Raw genomic sequence first — 15,889 nt, forward strand, 5'->3', positions numbered from 1 at the left:
ATGGAATAAATAGCTGAACATACTTTGGGATTTATAACAGAAGGAGAATGGAGTGAAGACAGTGAGGGGATGAAGAGATTTAAGAAATGGAAGAGTTGGCTGGGCCCGGTGGCTCACACCTATAATCCCAGCACTTTGGGAGGCCAAGGTGGGCAGATCACGAGGTCAGGAGTTCAAGACCAGCCTGGTCAACACAGTGAAACCCCATCTCTACTAAAAATACAAAAATTAGCCGGGTGTGGTGGCATATGCTACTCAGGAGGCTGAGGCAGGAGAATCACTTGAACCCAGGAGGCGGAGGTTGCAGTGAGCCAAGACCGCACCACTGCATTCCAGCCTGGGTAACAGAGAGAGATTCTGTCAAAAAAGAAAGGAAGGGAGGAAGGGAGGAAGGGGAGTTTACAAAAAGATAATGAAAAGAATAATAGGCAAGGTAACAATAAACAGTGACAGTTAAGCAAGATAGTTTAGGCAGGATAGCAGGGTGGCTGAGGGTTACAGATTAGGACTTAGAAAGATGACATGGGTGGACAGGAAGCACAGCAGCATGAGAGGCAGTGGGGTCAGAACATGTGAGGAAAAGTAGGACAGCGGAGGGGCACGACAAGGAGCATAAATGACAGAGTAAAGCTGCAAGATGGATGTAAAGGGTGGGCCATGGCAGATACAGAGAACGGAGATGACAAAAGGCTGGGATGTTGGGGCAAATGACTGGATAGGAAAAGTGTTTTCGAGTCTTGTGAAAGGGGGAGGGCCCTAGGGACCAGATAAAATTATGGGAAAGATGACCAGGTCCCACCCTGCACTTATGCTGTATGTATGGTAAGGATCTAAGTAAGTCAGGTAGACAAGACAGAGGTGGCAATCACTGGGTTAAAGGTAGGAAATGAGGTCAGGAGAGAAGCAATATTCAGAGATTTTAGTGTCAGATAAATGTGACTCTGAATTCTGGCTCTTTGTCTCACTGTCTGCATAGTTTGGAACAAGTTACTTAACCTCTGAGCTTGTTTCCTCTTCTGCAAGATGGCAGTAATATTCATAGTTACTTCATGAATTTAAAAAAGATCATGTATGTAAAGCACTTGGAACAGCATCGAGCACATGAGTGTTCAGTAAACATAATCTATTATTATTCTTAGATGGAGAAGGTAGGGGAGTCATCAAATAAATGCAAAGTTATTAAGACCGCTTATAAATGGGAGTGGAATGATCAGGAAAGATATGAGTGATATGAAGCAGTACAGGAGCAACAGGGAATAGTGAGAATAAGAATGGAAGAAGGTAAACCCAGATGAAGATATGGGTGGTCAGGGCAGGGGTCATGTTGGGGTACAGGGACAGAAGATTAGAGTAGAAGTGAAGAGGAGGGAGAAAGAAGGATGTGGACCTCAATGGAAGTAGGGGTCCACTTAGGATGGGGGGCAGGCCTGGATGGTAACCAGTGATGTGCCAGCGGGCAACTGATTAGCAGCAGGGGGAAGTAAAACAATCGGATAGGAGGAGGTGGGGGGATGTAATGTGGGCCTAGGAGAGCAACAGTGAACTGAGGTGTGGGGGTGAGGTCTGGACGCAGGGATGAGACCAGCAGATAGCAAGGTCAAGCCCAAGCTTGCAGAGCCGTGGAGGAGGCCAGCACTGCAGAGGGAACAGGTTGGGGGGAGGGGGGAGGATGTTTGGGGGCGCGGCCCAAAGAAGCTGAAAAGATCCAGTAAATCTCAGAGAGCAAGACCTCGTTCCCTTCGTCAGCCCCATGGACAGTGGCTAAAGAACCGGGGAGGAGACAGGAGAAGGGGAGGGACCGGGTCGGCGCAGAACTCTCCTCTCACCTCCCACCGCCCGGCTCAGCCCTCGCTGGGACCCAGCGGCCGGTCCCGCCGTCCTGGCCCCGCCTCTTCAGAGCTCCCTTCCGGGTCACACGGCGACTGCACGCACGGCCAGGCACCTACGGGTCCCACCGCGGCCCACGCCGAGCGTGGCGGAACAGCGCGCGAGTGGAGCATGCGTGCTACCGCGGCTGCTGCATGGGGAGAGGGTCATGGGGGCGCGCTCCCGGGGGAGCCCGGGATCGAGGTCACGTTGCTCCTCTCTTAGCAGCAGGAAGAAGCCCCCTCCTCTTCACTGGGTCGGCTCTCCTAATCCTCCCTCTCCCATCACAGCGATCATGCTGACGAAACATAGTAACGCACACTCCCACCTTAAGGCTGTCCTTTTTGACTTTTCAGTAGGTCACGTGCCCATGAGTTTCCCAAACCCTTCAGCAATGCTTTGGATTAGTTGTGTCACTTTTCCTGTTAATTATAATTGCTCCTCTGCGTTGGCCTTAACACCTAGCAAAACCACGCACAGGGAGAAGGTCCGCGGCACCCCGCAAAACATTCCTTAAATTAAATCGTATAGAATTAAACTGCCCAAAGCACACCTTAGCATTACCGTTCTCATCAAGCAGCCCAGATCGCTACTCAGAGCAGCAATTTTAGGAGTTTGCCTCGCGTTCATACCCCCGTCCCTCCCTAAGTAGAAAAACAGAGCCAAAGACCCCACAGTCTGTGCACAAAAATGATACATTTATTGAAAGAGTATTTTTTTTAATACAAAAGAAAGCTCTGTACATAGGACTGTGACCATGTCCACTATTCCTGGGTCAGCATCCCAGGGGAAGTAGAAACCACTGACATACACACTCACATTCACGCACACACACTCAGGCACACACACACACACATACCCCAGAGCCACCGAGGAAGGGAAACACCAAGGGTCGCTGCACATAAAAATGCCACCTCAACTCATCCCTGACACACGTATGTCCTCCCAAGGCCACGCTCACACAACACACATTATAAGCACTTTGCCTGATTCACTCACGGGGTCTGTCTTTTGTGGGAAGGAGAGGAAGAATTCATCAAAGGTCTCCTCCCATGGGTGGGGGAGTAGGGAGTGAGTGAGTGGTGGTGGAGTGAAACAAGAGCAGAGAAAAGGGGCTGGGCAGTTACAGACCTGAGTCCCAAGCTCCCCTGCTCTCTGGCCCCTGATTTGCCATGCCCCAGCCTTGAAAGCCACCCATAAGCCCCAGCTATCTCCAGGAGAAAGCCCAGAAAGGTGACTTCCATCTTGGCACCCCAAACTGGGGCAAGACAGCAATGAGGGTTAGAGGTTAGGGGGTTCTCAAACATGTCGGCAAATCATCCCCTTGATAACTAGGCTGTGCGTAAAATCTTCCCCCACCCCTTCACCTAATCACAGAAGCCAGCTTGTTCCTACTGAAGGCAGTCTTGGGGTTAAGAAAATTTCACCCCACTGCTGCCCCGTTTCTGAAAAAGCTCCCTTTCTGGATATAGGTGGTGAAGGTAGGCTCTGACACAGGGTAAAAGACCCTCCCCCCTATGCTGGCCCACCCTCAAGGTCTACCCCAAAGGGGGAGGAGGGGGGTGGGGCATGGCCCCTGTACAAATTACATAAATACTGAGGTTACACTTAGAAAAATAAATTCATTTTCTTCAAGGCTTTTTGTCTTAATTTAAAAAAGTTACAGTAGCTGCTCACTCCCTGGGAGAGCTGCCCATTTCTGGCTCCCCTTTGGCTGCATTCAGCCCAAGAGCTGCTCCCACTTCTTCTGACCCCCATTCCTGCCTCTCACCCCCTCCCAGACCCCACCCTGCTCACTGCAACTTGGGCCCCAGGCAGCTGCAGGCCTGGGACAGCACAAGGCTGCAATGCCCATGCGTGTGGCACAAATGAAGTCAGTTGCCTCCGCCTGACACCCTCCCACCCCCACCCCGACATTTGGTCTCCCTCTTCCCTCTCCCTAGCAACAGCCCTAAAGGGCAAAAAGAGGCCCAGAGCTGTGGGTCACCCTCCCCACCCTGTTGGGGCATGGCCTGAGGGCCCCTCCCCCGGCTTTCTCCTGGAAACAACCCAGGACTGGGCAAACCCAGAATCTCCCCCACACACTGGCGGACCCCGAGCTCGTGGGGTGGCTCTGTCCCCAGGGGCCCAGCCAGTTCTGGGGAGCCCTTGGGCTCTCCAGGGAAGGGGAGTTTGGGCAGGGAGGGGGACGAGAAAAACGCCATAAAAAAAAGTTAAATATTTTAAAAATATATATTTATAGATTTGTTTTCACTTCGTCTCCTCAAATAAAAAGTTCAAAATCAACTTTAAGTAAAGCAGCTGGGAGGAGAAGGGGGAAGACAAGGGGGAGAAGGGAACGCTGGTGGTTCCCTCCAACCCAGGATCCCCTGGAGGTCCAAGGGGAGCGGCAAGGCAGGGCAGGCAGCCCCAGGAACCTGCCCAGTGCACAGGCCCAGCTACTCAGGAACTGAAGGGGCAGAGGGCAGCAGTGTGAGGGAAGAAGCCCCTGTCTCCCCAGCTGGCCCCCTGAGGGGCAGGGGCAGGGCTCTTTTGACCCAGCCTGTGGCAGACACAGGGCTGACCTGGGGTCAGCAAGGAGGCTAGCAAGAGGGCCCCAACTGCTTCTTTAGAGGAGGACACAGTGCCCAGCCCCACAGAAGGCCTGTGTGTGGGGAGGCGGGGCACGGTCCCATTGGGTAAGCTAATACTCATGGCAAACATCGAGCCAAGCTGGTGAGGGGGTCCCAGGAAGGAGGACGGCCCCTCCAGCAACAGAAATGGGAGGTGGGGCGGGAAGAAGGGGAGGCTGAGGGAGGACGGGTGGAGGCAGGCAGGCCCATTTCTTTGGCTGGAGTGAGAGGGCTCAGTCCTGTGGCTGCCCGTTCCTCCTCCCCGCCTCCCTCCTGCGGCCCGTCAACGTGTGTATAAAGAAAACGTGAAAAGGCAACAATAAATAAGTGGTGCCGTCCCTTGGGCCATCTGTCCAGGGCGGCGGGCGGATCATTCACTCTTGGTGCTGTGGGCGGTGTCCAGGTTCACCACCTGTAGCTCGGTGAGGTTGCTGCTGCTCCCGGCCTGCTGCCCTATCACAGCCATCTGGAGGGAAGGGGGTGAATGAGGAGAGGCAGGGACTGGCCAGCCGGCTCAGGCTCCCCTGGCTTCCCTGCCTGCCAACCACAGGCCTGAGCAGAAAAGCTGATGGGCTTCCAGGCTAGGGATTTTGGCTTTGATGAACTGGTAACAGGATCCCCCAAGGTCAAGACAAAGAAGTGGCTATCTGGGATGGGGTGAAAGATATCCCTGCCTACCTGGTGGAGCTGAACTGCTGAAACAGGGATCTGCACTGTCCCAGATGATGCTGTCAGGAACACCTGGGGGACACCACCTACATTGGAAAACCACAGGAGATACTCAAATTGTTTGTTGAAACTTCCAGATACTAGAGGAGTGGTGACAAATGCACAAGTGACTGGGGGAGTCTCAGATGTAAGAGCCCAAGGGAAAGGGTACCAGTGTCTGAGGGTGCATGTGGGTGTGAGTGTTCAAGTGTGCATGGGTGTCCAAATGTGTATGTAAGCATCCAAGTCTGTGTTGTATTTGGGTACAAATATTTGTAGGCATCAGTGCATACATGTGTGTGTGCATGTGTGTGTGTGTATAAGGAAGGAAACAGTCCTCCTTTCCTTAGCCCTGTTCCTCTACTCACCTGGCTCCTGGACCTGGCTGTGGGACACCTGCATGGTAGATGGTGCCTGGGAGAAGGCATTCAACACGGTGAGGCTGCCATCACCCAGGCCTGAGGTGGGGGCATACATCACCGCATGCGGGCTAGGGTACATCATGTGGCCACCCACAGTTGTGGGCACGGATGACGTCATGATGGTGGCGGGCAGCGTCACTGGCAAACACAGACATGTGTCAGCTCGGTACTGGTCCCTACTGATATCTCCCATTCCCTAGGAATTCCAGGCCCCCAGAGCCCTCTTGCCATTTCCCAGGTCAGAAGCTAGACACGACTATTCCTCCGCTCCATCATCAACTAAGAAAAGCCTATTTTTTCTTGAACACAACAGCATCAATCTTTAATTGTATCCTATCACATTGTACTATTCAACTGTCTATCTGCTGAATTCTCTAAGTCCCAAATCTTGGGAAAAACAAAGATTATGACTGACCTACTCTCAGAAAACTCAGATACTCCCCTTTTAGGGAACTCTAACATCTTATTTTTTATTTGTTTTCATTCTCCCTCCTTCTTAATGCACAGCTAACAAATTCATCTTTCAAACAACCACTTCTCAAATGTTAATGTGCATTATATGGGAATCTTGTTAAAACACAGACTCTGGGCTGGGCGCAGTGGATCACAACTGTAATCCCAACACTCTGAGAGGCCAAGGCAGGCGGATCATGAGGTCAGGAGATCGAGACCATCCTGGCTAACACAGTGAAACCCCGTCTCTACCAAAAATATAAACAAATTAGCTGGGCATGGTGGCGGGCGCCTTTAAGTCCCAGCTCTCGGAAGGCTGAGGCAGCAAAATGGCGTGAACCCGGGATGCAGAGCTTGTGGTGAGCCAAGATCGCGCCACTGCACTCCAGCCTGGGCGACAGAGTGAGACTCTGTCTCAAAAAAAATAAAAAAACACGGACTCTGATTCAGTAGGTTTGGGGTAAGACTCAATATTCTGTATTTCCAACAAGCTCCCAGGTAATGCTGGGTGTTCCCAGTCCACAGGCCACACTTTGAGTAATAAGGTTATAAATAATAAGAACTTAAAATTAACTTTATTTTCAGAGTATCTCATCATTTCTAAAATGTCTAGAGATACCTGAGGGTAACTGTGGCTACTCAAAACCTGTAAGACCCTCACACAAAGAGAAAATTGCTCTCTAAGTCCTTCTTGATAATTAAGCAAACGTGTCTCTGAGCAAGTAACTTCTTATTTCTAGGCCTCAGGCTCCTCATCTGAATGAGGAGGTAGCATCAATGGTCCCTAATTTTCTTCCGGAATCCACAGCCCACTGCAGGGCGGGATTCAAAACTCAGTCATCCTCACCTGACTTTCCCATAATTATTAGGCCAAAAGCCTCAATCTCCACTTTAAGAAATCCCTTGACTTTAGTTATAGGAGGGTTACTGTTGGGCACCTACTGCTAGGCCGCGTGGGGGAAGGCAGGGAGGGAGGGTGACAGGGCTGCGAGCTATACCTGTCCCGCTGGAGGAGGTCTGCGTGAGGTCTGTGCTGCTGTCACGGGAGGGAGACGCCTGCTGTGGGGCCTGGTGCACTTGAATGGCCTGCACTGGGACCTGCTGGGCCACTGCCCCACCTGCAAAACACAGAGTCTTATTTGTGCTCTGTCCCACCCAATTGCCACCTCCACCAAGTACCCATGGACACCCCAGTCCCAGGGTCTGGCACACTGGTCCCCAACTCCCATCACTATCTTTCCTGGAAGCCAAAGAGGCCCTTCATGCCCGAATCTCCCCTCTGGGGGCTTCCACACTCTGCTCTTGCCCATCCCTCCTCCTCCTGCCCTGGGCCTTGCCTCTCTTTTCTTCAGTTGACCCAAGAGCTGGCAATAACCCATCAAGGACATGATCTGCCTTCCAGTCAAGGCAGGAAGTGGTGAAACGTCTACTGCCCTGTGGCAATAGGGGAACGGGGCTGGGGTAGCTAGACAGGGCCAGAATATATGGTTGAAACTTACTGACAAGGACAGCAGGGGTCTCAGTGGGCAGAGGTATGCCTGCCAACGGGACATAAGAGGCTTCTCTCAGGCTCTGGCCCCTATTCACCTTCCTTCTGAGCAGGGAAAGAGGTTCTCTTGGTGCCAGCCCTAAACACACTCTTAGCATGCTTGATTTGCCCCAGAGAGGACTAATCTCTCCCTTCCCCTCGTGACTCACCAGGCATGAGGGTGAAGCTGGTAGGCAGCTGCATAAGGCCCCCAGAGGAGACAGGGCCGCTGCCTGTACTCTTCAGCACAGTCCCATTGGCACTGCTGACAGCACTGGGGCTGACACTAGCAGATACTGGTGCCAGGTAGTTGGTGATGGGAAAGGAGGGGCCGCTGCTGACTTGCATGGTGGTAGAGGTGCTAGGTGCTGTTTGGATGGTAGAGGTTGTACCCGGCAGGTTGGTGACTGTGAACGCCGGCTTCAGTGTGTCCTATACCCAGAGTAAAGATGAAGCAATGAGCCTCTACCAGACCCTGCCTTTGCAGAAGTTTTGTGTGGACTGAGAACCCAGACTGAAACCAGTGAGCTTGGGTTCAAATCCCAACGCCACATTTACCTGATGCCTCACTCTTGGGTAAGTTATTGATATACTCAGCTACAGTTTTCTATCGGTAAAAGGAGGATAATACCTACCTCTTAGGTTGCTGTAAGGATTAAGTAGGTTAGCATACGTAAATCACTTAGAAAACAGTACCTGGCACATAAAAAAATAAATAAATATTTGCTGCTCTTATGATGATGATTATCATTTTCATCATTATAATCCCCTGAGTCCTCTGCTCCAGTGGACTGTGGTAATCCCATTGGCTGGGGAGTCAGGACACCAAAGTCTGTTCCTAGCTCTGGTAATGACCATCTAAGTGACCCTGAAATAAACACTCCCCTTTTCTGAACCTCGGTTTTCTTCTTCTATAAGCATAAGGGGGCTGGGCTGCTATGTTTTCTTTAAGAGTTCTTCCAGTTCTAATTTGTCAGGCTTCTGAGATATGAACTGAGAGTTTCTCGGGGAACTTAGAGTTTGAGAGAGATCTTGAGGGTCTGGCAATGACACACTATATGTCAAACACCCAAGATGTAAACTACCAAAAGAATGTACTCATCCAACAAAATTTCCTGGGAATAAATGAGCCCTGCTGTTATAAAAGTTTAAAAATTATTACAGATGATATACCACTAAGAGAGCGGGGAGCCTACAGCACTGACTCTCTCCTCAGGAAGACTTCCTTCTTAGAAGGGGAAGGAGGAAACTGAGAACCAAGCCACCAAGCCCAGACCCGAACTGAGTCAACCAGAAGCTCAAAGGCTGGGGGGGTGGGTCAGCACGAGACGTTTGCTAAGCAGCTGGGCCCAAGACCCTTGATTGGCGGAGGCGTTGCTAAGGCAAACAGTACCGCTTCCTCCCATTGGCCAGTCAGTTAAGCTCCCCAGACAGCAAGGGAGGAAGCCCCACCCCCTCTCCTTACCGGGAAAAGGAAGGGGGAGGAGTAACAAGCGCAGGCATCCCTAGCAGCAGGCAAATGCGTTCCCTAACTGCCCAGGCCCCCAACACCCTGAAGGGGCAGGCGGCTGGCTTGTAAGGTAGTCCCCAGTCCAGTCAACTAGCCCACCTGCTAAGAGTGCTGGGTTCTCAGGACCCCGGAACCGGAGTGCTCCCTTTCTACTCCCTGGCGACCAAGCCCGGAGGGCCGGGCTAAGCTACACCCCCGCCCCTAGCGGGGAGACAGCTGGCGGGAGGAATGCAAAGGCCCTGCCAGGCAGGCGGGCTGCGGGCGGGAGGCCGGCGTGGAGCCCGAGCCGGCCTTATATGGGCACGGAGGCCGCCCGCTTATCTAGGGGGCCGGTCTTCTATCAGGAAAGTGAGGATGGACACCTGTCCCCTAGGACAAGGGTCGTTAATCAGGCTCCACTCCACATCAGTGGGTACCTATCCACCTGCCCTGGGCCAGAAAGAGAGAGGGACCCCCCTCCCTTCCCTCCTCTCACATAGGCAACCCAAACACACCTTGGTCTCCCCACTGCTGTCAGACTCCGACACCTGGTAGGTGAGATCTGTCTCTTCAAAGCCAGTGGCACTCATTCTCTGGTCTGTTGTGGGGTCTGAGCGGGGTGGAGAGTCTGGAGAGTTGAGGCAGGTCTGAATCAGTGCCTTGCCGGTCTCACTGGTGATCATGGGCTGCAGTTTTCGTGTGGCAAAGGTATACACATGGCCTGTCTCACTGGCCACCAGCAACAGCACCTGTGTCCCTGTCAGCGTGGACAGTTCATAGGCCTGAGGGGTGAGGACGGAGATGGGCAGGTCAGCAAACTTTTTATCTCTACCTTCTTTGAGAAGTTGGAAAAAGAATTATATAGTGATGTCATTCCCCCATTCCCATAATGACCTTCGTCTCTAGTGATTCTGGGGGCAGGGTGTCCTATCAGGATCTCTGGAAGCAGCAAAACTACCAATGCTCCTCCTTTGAGGAGCAGCCCCATTGACCTGAAGATACCCCAAGCAAACAGTAATAGCCTCCCAGTGATGGAACATATAACCTCAGGGGATACGGAAGGACTCAGCTATAGCTGCTCCCCAACGCAGCTTAGTGCCTGGAAAGTCCCGGAGCCTCAACCATTCTCACTGTCACAGGGACCAGGATGGATCCCTACCTATCACACTGGAATTTGCACATTAGTGATATGGGACCACTTAAGCTCCAACTGTCCCATGTTTCTTTCCAGAAACTGCACAGGCTCCAACTTGTTGCCATAGCCTAGTTTCTCCTGTTGTCCTGTAATACTTTACTGCCTTTTTTACTTTGTCTTGGGAAGAAGGTTATGGAAGGGGAGAAGAGAATTTTCCTTCATTAACTACCTCCCCCCACAACCTTCTCCACTGATGATCAAGTGACAAGGGACATTGATACAACTGTGTCTGGAGTGAGGGGAGACGAGACCTAGATTAGCACTAAACATCCTGCCATGAGCCCAGGAAGGGGACCTTCAAGGATGGCCCCACAGATGCCATACTCTCCCAACAAAGTTCTACGAACCACCTTGGAAGCAGCTCTGGTTTCTACATGGGACAGAAATAAACACCAGCCAATGTTCCCAAGGATCCAGCTACTTGTCTCCCAATTCTTCTGCTTTCATCCCTTCCCTTATCATCTACACCCCAAAATGACTCTTTTCCTCACCACTTTTCACTGGCTGGCAGAAGAGGAATTCCTAGGTACCTCTGCAAGCCTCCCCGATTTCCCCCAAACCCCATCCATGCATAGATTCTCCCTAGGGCTGGAAACCCCACTTGTCCTAACGGCAGGAGATTCTGCAGCGGGTCCTGCCAGGAGCAGCATGTGGTTCCCAGCGGATGCCATGGAACACTCACGGCCGGCGCGGGACTAGGTTCCTGCTGCTCAGGGCAGCACCAGTTCTCCTGCCCCGCTCCCTTACCTGGTCCCTAACCCTGCCTGTCCTTCCAACCAGCACTACTCTCGTGGTGCCCATTTCCTCCCACACATGCTCGCTCATTGTTGTCATGCAGCTCCAGCCTCCTCACCTCCATACCTTCTCGTTTGCTCCCTGCTTTTCCGGCGCCCTCCTCCAAACACCGGAGTGCACTGGACCTACTGATCCCGGCTTCTCATTATTCACCTCCCCGGCAGCCTCGCAGCCTCCCATGACCGCTCCTCAAACCTCCACTCAACAAGGGCCCTCCTTCCTCTCTCGCGCCGGTCACTCCCACCTCTGCGCCTTTCCCCAAGGTTCCCGGCGTTCGCGGGATCTCCCCTCTCCCCACATTTCCCCGGCGGCCCCTCCCCTCCGGCCCTCCCCGGGCAGGAGCCATCCCCTCCCACACACCTCCTGCGGACTCGCCGCCTCTCACCTCCGCCTCGGCTCTGCCGTCCTCCCGGGCTCCCCTTGCGCATCCCCACCCTTCCCGGGCCCCGGGGCCAGCCAGCCCGCCGGCTTGGTACCTTCTTCATGATGCCCGTCTTCCTCTTGCTGAAGGTCGTGTAGCGCCGCAGCTTGTTGTCGATGAACTCCATCTTGATCTTCACGCGGCCCCGGGTCTTCTTACCCGGCTTGGCCCCGCTCACCGCGCCGCTCACCGGCCCGTAGCCCCCGGTGGCCGCCGCCGACGCCTCGGGCCCACCGACCACCATACCGATCTCCATCTCGCTCAGGCTCCGCTTCATGCCGCGCCGCTCGGCGCCCAGCTCCTCCTCCTCGCCCGACTCCGAGTCGCCCTCGCTGCCGCTGTAGAGGGCCCCCGCGGTGGGCGCCGGGGTGGTTGCCGCCGCTGCCGCAGCCTCCCGCTCCAGGCGGCCGGGCCCGAGCCCCGCGCCATTCCCGGGGACCCGGCCCCCGTTAGCCCCACGAGTCCCGCCGCCGCTGCCCGGCCGCCCCGTCGGGGTCCGGTTCAGGCTGCCCCCCAGGGCCGAGCCCCGGCCCAGAGCCGCCGCGGCCCCAGCTTGGCTCGGTAACATGGCGCTCGATGCAGGAGGGCGGACGGGCAGTCAGCGAGGAATCGGAGCCGCAGCCGCCGCCATCGGCTTCCCGGCTCAACCCGGCACTCCCGCTGCTGCTAGTGCCGCTATCGCTGCCGCGGCCGCCGCTGCGAACCCGGGGCCCCTGCACGCCCGGGCCGACCTGGGCCCTCACTTTCCTGCCCCTGTGGCCCGGGTTGCCCCAGGCCGCGCGCAGCGCCCCCTGTCCGTCTGCTAGGGCGGCGCGCCCGGCGGCCGTCAGCGTCCCCCGGGGGGCAGGGGCTGCTGGCCGCGGCCGAGACGGCGGGTGGAGGGGGCCGGGACCACGCGCTGGCGGCGGAGGGATCCCCCGACCCTTCCCCCCATATAAAGAGATACAATGTTTCCTTTTATGGCGAGGCCGCTCCTTATATGGTGAGCCCCAGCGCCCCCGCCCCATTGGTCCATGGTTCCGGCACCTCCGCTCCCCATTGGCCCGCAGGGGAGCGCTTATTTGCATAGACATACCGAACTCGTTCCTGTCCTCTCGCGTCAGACCGCGACTCCGAGAGGGGTGGAGCCGACGCCTCTTAAAGGAACCGGAGAGCAGGCGCGACTCCGCCTCCCTGAACCCGAGAATGATAGAACGGTTTGGGAGGCACCCGCGGAGAAGTAGCCTGGGACTGGAGCGCAGTCTTGCGGAAGAGAGGGAGCAGCACTAGGAAATGGGCTCCAGCACCGGGACCGCTGGAGACAAACACTGGGGAAACCCCTGGGTGGATTGTGGGGTTTGCAGTCAATTAAAAAAATACAGCCCAAATTCCAAGGGAGGAGTGCAGGGATTGATTGGAGCATTTCCTCACGCCTTCCTAAGGGAGGCACAGTTACTGGCTGAGCGGAGGGAGCTTGGATCCCCGGTGTCCAGACTCGTAGCACCCCAGCCGCTCAGCTCTAACTTTTCCCCTCCCCCCAACTTCCCCTCCCTTTCCCTTGCTTTTGTAGGCGACGACACTTTCCCACCAGGCTGGCTCGCGGGTCCTCATTCATCATCCTCTGCACTGGGGGGTCTTTGGCAGACATACATCTGGAAAAGGCGGGTGGAGGGGAGGGCGAGAGACAGAGATCGGTCTCCCAGTCCCGAGGCGGACAGGGAGGAGAGACGGAGATCATTGAAGACTTCCAGCTGCAGGCTGGGCTGGGGGAGGGGGGCGTCCCGAGGATAAAGCCCACCCTACAGCCAGTGCAAAGACGGGAAATTGTGGCCCGACAGAAAGTTTATGCAAGCAAGCACGCTCACGCACACACACGCACCTACACACCCTTCTCTGGAAAGCCCGTTGGAGAAAGAAAAAAAAAGTTTCAGACAGGGTATCACTCAGTCGCCCAACCTGGAGTGCAGTGGTGTGATCTGAGCTCATTGCAACCTCCGCCTCCCGGGTTCAAGCGATTCTCCCACTTCTGCCTCTCACGTAGCTGGGACTACAGGTGCGCGCCACCAGTCGGGCCTAATTTTTGTATTTTTTGTAGAGATGGGGTTTTGCCATGTTGCCCAGACTGGTCTCGAACTCCTGGCATCAAGCTATCCTTCACCCCTTCACCCTCGGCTTCCCAAAGTGCCGGGATTATAGGCATGAACCACTGTGCCTGGCAGAAAAAAAAAAAAATTACTTAAAGAATAGAACTGGGGTGCTGCAAAGTGAGGTTCAAGCTCTGGGTCTGGATCTTTTCTCCAAAGCAGTGAAAATAGCATGGACTTTGCTGTTACCGAATTATTTAAATCTGGAATCTGCCTCTTGGTAAGCCCTGTGCCTGGAAACAAGTGACAAGTGATCTGATCACTCCAAACGCAATATTAATCAATGTTGCTATCCATTCCATGAGATTTTTTTTTTCTTTTTCTTTTTCTTTTTTTTTTTTTGAGACAGAGTCTCACTCTGTCACCCAGGCTGGAGTGCACTGGCACGATCTCGACTCACTGCAACTTCTGCCTCTCCAGTTCAAGCGATTCTCCTGCTGCCTCAGCTTCCCAAATAGCTGGGATTACAGGTGCCCGCCATCACACCCGACTATTTTGTATTTTTAGTAGAAATGGGGTTTCGCCATGTTGTCCAGGCTGGTCTCGAACTGCTGACCTCAAGTGATTCACCCACCTTGGCCTCCCAAAGTGCTGGGATTACAGGAGTGATCCTGCCTGGCCTATTCCATGAAATTCTTAATGCAGATTTAATGAGATAAAGGTTTTCCTAAAGGTTTTCCGCCATTTTTCCGCACCGCCACAATGGTGCGCATGAATGTCCTGGCTGATGCTCTCAAGAGCACCAACAATGCCGAAAAGAGAGGCAAACTCCAGGTGCTTATTAGGCCGTGCTCCAAAGTCATCGTCTGGTTTCTCACTGGATGATGAAGCATGGTTACATTGGCGAATTTGAAATCATTGATGATCACAGAGCTGGGAAAATTGCTGTGAACCTCACAGGCAGGCTAAACAAGTGTGGAGTGATCAGTCCCAGATTTGATGTGCAACTCAAAGATCTAGAAAAATGGCAGAATAATCTGCTTCCATCCCGCCAGTTTGGTTTCATTGTACTGACAACCTCAGCTGGCATCATGGACCATGAAGAAGCAAGAGGAAAACACACAGGAGGGAAAATCCTGGGATTCTTTTTCTAGGGATGTAATACATATATTTACAAATAAAATGCCTCATGGACTCTGAAAAAAAAAAAAAAAGACTAAAGGGCAGAGTAATTGGTCAGTGGTTAGGCAATAGGAGTTACCTGGAGTAAGTTGCCTCATCCTAGGGATAAAGCATCTTGGCGTGTTTAAGGGGATGGGAGGGAGTGATTATTCCTGCCTGAAAAATTATGAAGATCAAATAAAGCAGTTGATTGTAACCTAGTCATTACTGGTAGTGGTAGTGATATCAATTCAGTATGCTACAGTCAACATTTAAAAGAATAAATTAATGAGTATCACAAAAAGCAAGGGCAAATATTGTTACATAAAATGTTTGTTTGCATTATATATAGGTTGAACCCTACAAAATTGCCATTTTATAGGTCAAGAAGGTGGGATATTGTCAATTTCTTATAATTCAGTGTATGTGTGTAATGGATGACAATATCAACTGCATTTCTTACTGTGAGTCACAATCCAAAAACTTTGAGAAATACTGAAATAAAATATGTGCAAGTGATCAGTAAAATATAGTGTGTATAGTGAATAAAATATAGTGTGTATTTTTTGTCATATAGAGATGAAGTCTCCCTATGTTGCCCAGGCTGGTCTCAAACTTCTCAGCTCAAGCGATTCGCAGCCTCCCAAAGTGCTGGGATTAAAGGCCTGAGCCACTGCGCCCAGCCCCCAATAGTTTTAAAGAGGTCACCCCTCCCCCCACTAATTTACTCTTTACAACAGGTACTTAAACATATGGAATGTGTTAGCCCAAGAGGAAGAACAGGTCAAACAGATAAATAGGTTCCAGAAGGGTTTTAGGGACCACAAATGATGCCTGGGGTCATGTTTTGTCTAAGCACCAAAATATTACAGCCAAAGCCCTGGGATTTCATTCCCACCTGCCCTCTAAAGACCTTTTGAGTCCCCTAGTTTAGACATATGCAGGGGTGACATCCCTCAGCAGGGACAACTGCTCTCTGCCACATCTATAGGGGAGCGTGTCTGGGAAGAACGCAGTCCTTAGCTTCCCTCCAAATAGGCTGCCCTCTCTCCAACTTCTCCCAACTCCTGGGTCATTGCACACCAGTGTTAGTGTCACAGCTTCTCTGTCCGCTTGAGATGACCCATCTTCCTGTCCTTTGTCACCACAGGGAGTCAGGAGGAGACCAGTACCCAC

The 15,889-nt window shown here is 53.0% G+C and overlaps 2 protein-coding genes and 1 pseudogene across 4 annotated transcripts in view; 1 reads left to right on the forward strand and 2 right to left on the reverse strand.

Moving 5' to 3' along the window:
- LOC105489579 (cullin 9) overlaps positions 1–1,967 on the reverse strand; it is a 44,772-nt gene extending 42,805 nt beyond the window's left edge. For all 3 annotated transcript variants that reach the window (XR_011623699.1, XM_011754476.3, XM_011754475.3), the window contains exon 1: positions 1,827–1,967. The gene's annotated coding sequence lies outside the window, so the exon portion shown is untranslated. The remainder of the gene's footprint in view (positions 1–1,826) is intronic.
- Positions 1,968–2,542: 575 nt separating this feature from the next.
- LOC105489580 (serum response factor) lies at positions 2,543–12,985 on the reverse strand. Its single transcript, XM_011754478.3, has 7 exons — positions 11,545–12,985; positions 9,594–9,860; positions 7,760–8,021; positions 7,060–7,179; positions 5,555–5,746; positions 5,157–5,233; positions 2,543–4,944 (listed from the first exon to the last, which is right to left on the reverse strand). The coding sequence occupies exons 1-7, from the start codon at positions 12,055–12,057 to the stop codon at positions 4,849–4,851; spliced, it is 1,527 nt and encodes a 508-aa protein (XP_011752780.1). The 5' UTR covers positions 12,058–12,985; the 3' UTR covers positions 2,543–4,848.
- Positions 12,986–14,258: 1,273 nt separating this feature from the next.
- Positions 14,259–15,266, forward strand: LOC112428000 (small ribosomal subunit protein uS8-like; annotated as a pseudogene).
- Positions 15,267–15,889: the final 623 nt, after the last annotated feature.

Source organism: Macaca nemestrina, chromosome 5, assembly GCF_043159975.1.
Source record: "Macaca nemestrina isolate mMacNem1 chromosome 5, mMacNem.hap1, whole genome shotgun sequence".
NCBI classification, from domain to species: domain Eukaryota; kingdom Metazoa; phylum Chordata; class Mammalia; order Primates; family Cercopithecidae; genus Macaca; species Macaca nemestrina.